At 29.8% G+C, this 5105-nt stretch overlaps 1 protein-coding gene across 1 annotated transcript; it reads right to left on the minus strand.

Moving 5' to 3' along the window:
• Positions 1-1978: 1978 nt before the first annotated feature.
• On the minus strand, positions 1979-2662 carry LOC121241906 (ubiquitin-conjugating enzyme E2 10-like). The gene has a single exon (XM_041139761.1). The coding sequence runs from the start codon at positions 2589-2591 to the stop codon at positions 2169-2171; it is 423 nt and encodes a 140-aa protein (XP_040995695.1). The 5' UTR covers positions 2592-2662; the 3' UTR covers positions 1979-2168.
• Between the last annotated feature and the right edge of the window lie 2443 nt (positions 2663-5105).

Here is a 5105-nt window from a genome sequence, read left to right on the forward strand (position 1 = left end):
GCTCTGATAAAGTCGAATTGAAATTAGATGCAGGTTGGACATCATCTAACCTGTGCGCTTTTTAGCAGACGAAACCGCAGTTCGATCTCCGGCAAAAAACCCTAACCCCTGATCTCTCTCTATCCAGAAAAAAAAAAAAAAAAAAAAAGAATCATATCACAAAAGAAATGTCTAACACATATAATAACCCTCAAGTCAATGAGAAGATCATCAAGATCATACTCATGAGCATTATTATTAAGGAGCCACATCCGAGATATTATGTGCAATTAATGAACCTATCTAGCTACTACTGAGTCTAATCATGAGTTATAAAGTAAAGTAAAAGTGTGTGTTGGTCGTTGTTAATTCCAAAATAGAAAATGGATTCGATATAATTATTGTTACTATTTCTGAAACTGAATGCAGCCAAATATTCTTTATAATTTCAATCAATTAAATGAAAAATCACTTAAAATATAGCACTTCAAGTACTAATTACTTTAACTAATAATTAATATTGTATCAAATTTAGGGTGAATATCAATATATATTGAGCAGTGCTACAGTCACCAAATTTGGGTCCCAAATAAGTCACTGAATAGTATATTTTAATTTTTTATTTTTCTTTTCTTTTTTTTCATGTATTTTTTTAATCATCATAAATATTTTTTTTAAAAAAATTCACAACATCATTAAAAATATATTCTTAATCACTAAATAAAATAAAATAATTTAAGGTTGGAATGAACATTTTGTATGTTAGAATTTACTCTCAAAGAAGAATTTTAATGATAGAACTAATTCATTCACATAACTTAAAATTAGAGGGAACATTTTGTATGTTGGGGTTCACTCCCAAAGGAGGGATCTCGATAACACTATTAGTTCATCTATAATGGTTTAAATTATGTTATTGTTTATGAGTGTCAAACTCAAAACATTAATTTGATTAAAATGTTTTTCTTGCAGTAAGTATATAAATATATTTACAATATTTTCTGTACAGAATGTACTCTAGTTTAGAGAAATATGAGTATGTAAGATTTTCACTAAGGTCTCACTTGGGAATGACTATAGTTCTAGACCCTCTTTTACTTATTTTAACTCTAAAATCAATCATTATTGAGAATAGTGGTAAGAGTAAGAAATACATGATGTTTAAGAAGATAAAATTAATTATTACATATCAAACTTTGAACTTTAGAAATGGAAATGATGAAATCTTCTTGTTTTGTACATAATGATTTACTTCAGATGCATTATTATTTTATTAAAGTAACGAGATATGAACGAGTTGGTAGCATAATTGTTAGATTGCTTTTGTTAATTTGTATTGAAAATCAATTGTATCTTTTGAGAAAGAAAGGAAATGATGGTCATGAAAATATAAGAATTGTATCAATTGAATTTTGAAAGAAACAATGATACATGAACGTTTAGGTACCCTAAGCATAAAACATGATTCGAAAGGAAGGGTAAATCATTTTCAGTATAAGTTTCGAATATGATCTTATACATGTTTATACATTCTTTTTAGATTAAACTTGAGTGTAAATGTTCATATTTATTTTGTCTGTATAAGTTTTAAATCAAACTTTATAAATGTTTATAATTATTTTAGTGGTTGAACTCGTGCTCAAATGTTCAAATTTTTAAATTGTTTCAAATTGCCATTTATGTCTGTTCTAGTTTTCATTCCCATAAAATTTTATTTTTCATGCCTTCATAATAGTGATTTTGTTAAAAGTTTTTCCTTTCCACTCATGAGGAATTGGAATCAAATGAAAAATGATTTATGAAAATTTTTTTACAATTTATTTGTGGCATAGAATTTGAAATATAATTTGTGATATAAAAGTTTGGAAAATATTTTCAAGAAAAGTTATAGAGGTTAGTAAATAAAATATTTTTTGCATTTAGATTTTCTAATCTCAAGATGTGTGTTGATTTTTTATTTTTTATTTTTTGGCCACAACGTTAATACAGACACATTCCATTGTTCTAAAGATCAAATTATCCATACAAACAACAAGACAGGACCATGTGTTTCTTTCTTCTTTAACTGCGGACATGTTCTGAACCTCATCTTTGGTTCAGTTTAGGATAGAAGAGACAACAAACATTGATACATAGGCTGAAATTCAGTAAAAGGAAAAGTGCCCTCCCCCTCGCATACCCTAACTTGTTTAGCCCATAGCATACTTCTGGGTCCAGCTCAGAGCAGTTGTTTCATATTTATTCATATTCATCTTATACATGTGAGCAATCTCCGGAACCAAAGGATCGTTGGGATTTGGGTCCATAAATAGAGAATAGATTGAAAGCAACACCTTGGAGATGGTTAAAGCAAGACTCCATTGCTCCTTCAAGATGTCAAGGCAAATGCTCCCATTACTGTTTATATTAGGGTGAAACACCGTCGTTCTGAATGTTGCCTTGGGTGGCTTGAAGGGATAGTCTGGAGGGAAATGGATAGTCACTAGGAAAACACCTCTAGCATAAGGACTGTCTGGAGAACCCATAATTGCTGCTTGCCAGTGAAACATGTCTTCAGCAATAGGATCTTTCTGCAAATCCTTGAGTTCCTTCAAGATCCGCTTCGAAGCCATGGATAAAAGCCCTAGAGAGATGGACAGGGAGAGGAAATGGAGAGAGAGAGAGAGAGAGAGAGAGAGAGGAAAGTGGATGTGTGTTGATTTGTATAAAAGGAAAACAAGTCAAACATATTAAGAAAAGATGATATAAGGATTAAAGAGTTTTTTAAGATAATGCATATAGGTGCATGTAAACAATTTCTCTATAATGTTTGATAGATATAAGTATTTCATTATTTTCATAGATAATTTTCATGGTATGGATGTATCTATATGCTACATGAGAAGTCTTAAACCATTAGTAATTCTTGAGGTAATTCTCATAGGGAGGAAATGCAAGTAGGTAGAAAGGTAAAAATGTTTTAATTGGATTGAAGTAATGAGTGCCAGGAAAAGTATTATGAGTCAAGTCATAATCCTGACCTATTTTGTTAACTTCTTGAAAAGATGTGTAGGAAGATTATTAAAGACAATGGTATATATCTTAAATTGTGTTCTTAGTAAGTAGTCTCAAAGACTTATTTTGAGTTGTGGAGTGAAAGGATACTTGATTTAAAACATATAAATGTATGAATAGTCAATCTAAAGTAAGACTTTACAATCCAAATGAAAGAAAGTTGGATCGTATAATAGTTAATTGATACATTATTAATTACTCAGGGAGATCCGAATGATTTATGTTGTCTTGTCTCTATTCATATTTGAATTTTGAGAAAATTGAAATGTCAAATTCCTTATGATTGGCAAAATCGGTGGGAGTATAGAAACTAGAGATGTGATTGTTGTGAAGTGCATTCTTGTACTTTAAAAATACTCATAGTTTATTTTATGATTATCTTAATGATAACATGGAATAACAAGTAAATAATCATCTACCTCATAAGAGAAACACCGCTGAAGAATTGACCATGGTGACATCAGAACAGGTAACTTCATGTAATCTTCTTGATTGGATTTTTGGTTAGGTTACGTGGTGTATTTTCAAAATTTGAATTTGACATAGAAATAAATAAAGGTTCACATATGTTTTCACAAATTATAGAAATAAGTGATTTTATAAAAGACTGATAAATAAAAGAGTAATTGAAATTCATGAATCAATGTAAAGTATGTAATTTCGTCTAAATTGTCTAAAATGTACAAAAAGTCGAATGTAAATAGGTGTTGGAGACAAAATACTAACTTTAAAGGTAATGTTGAACAATATAAAGTTAAACTTGTAATTAAAGATTTCACTCAGAAATGAATATTGATTAAAAAGAAATTTCTAATAAATTCGAAAGAACTCATTAAGGAAATCTACAAGAAACGAATAATGATTACTTAGAAAAGGGTAACAGATTTTTTTAAAAAAATTGTATATGAAATTTGATAATACCAATACTGTTTTTGGATTTAAGAAAAATATTTATTGTAACGCTCCAATCCCAGAGGTCCGGAGAGTTAGCTCTTAATACTTAATATCAATTCCAATACCACAACTATAAAATCTAGAAAACTCAACAAAATCTTAATTCATTTGCTCAACCAAAATATTCATGTTTCTTCACTGAAACAACAAAAAAATTCTCAATAAAATAAATTAGCAACTTCCTAAAGACTCGAAAATATCCTTAACCAACATATCAAAATATCCAAAAATAACCAATTTACTAACTATTACTCTCAAATAAGTACTTGTACTCTCGAGCACTTATTCCTCTACGATCATCACACCTTGCTAAAACTTCATACTCTTGTTTTTCAACTGAATTTTCAAACTCATTTGAAAAATATCTGGAGATAAGGGGTGAATTATCAACAACTCAGTAAGCAAAGAACATATACTAATATATAAATATGAGCATTTACAGAGTTCAAAATGCAAAATAAAATACTTTCATTCAGAATACAAAACGAAACATTTTCTTTTAGAATGCATAATCAGAATATTATAAAAAATATCAGAGCGAAAATTTAAAAATCTTCATAATCAAAATCTCTTTGGCATAGTAAAAACTGAAACATTACATCTTATCGTATCATAACAGAATAGATACCATGTTTAACCCCCGTGGTAGGGTTGTGCAAACCCTGGCGGCCAACATAGCAAAAACAAAATGTGAATCTCTCCCTTATTATTCTCGGAGCCCCAAGAGTGCACACAGGAAAGACCACGCAGAAAACCACTTTGCTTCCAAAGTGGGTGCACCGAAAACAAAAAAGTTGGTACTAACCCGAACAGAAATCACAGTTTTATACCCGTGGTATGGTTAGAACGGAACAAAAACAGAATGTTATGCCAGAGATTTTCAGAAATCATATCATATCATATCAGAGTATAGAACATCTTTAGAACAGAACAAAATCACATCACAAAAACATAATTTTTGCACAAAATTTCTTATTCGCTCTCTTTTGCACAGTTCAGAAACAAAATGTCAAAAATAAGCTCATGTCTACACAAGTCATGCCAGAAAAATACTTTATCCTTAAATAGAATCTCATGAGTAATGCAAAACAAATAACTGAGGTAGTTCAAATTTCTTT

This window comes from Juglans microcarpa x Juglans regia, chromosome 8D (genome assembly GCF_004785595.1).
Source record: "Juglans microcarpa x Juglans regia isolate MS1-56 chromosome 8D, Jm3101_v1.0, whole genome shotgun sequence".
Classification (NCBI taxonomy): Eukaryota; Viridiplantae; Streptophyta; class Magnoliopsida; order Fagales; family Juglandaceae; genus Juglans; species Juglans microcarpa x Juglans regia.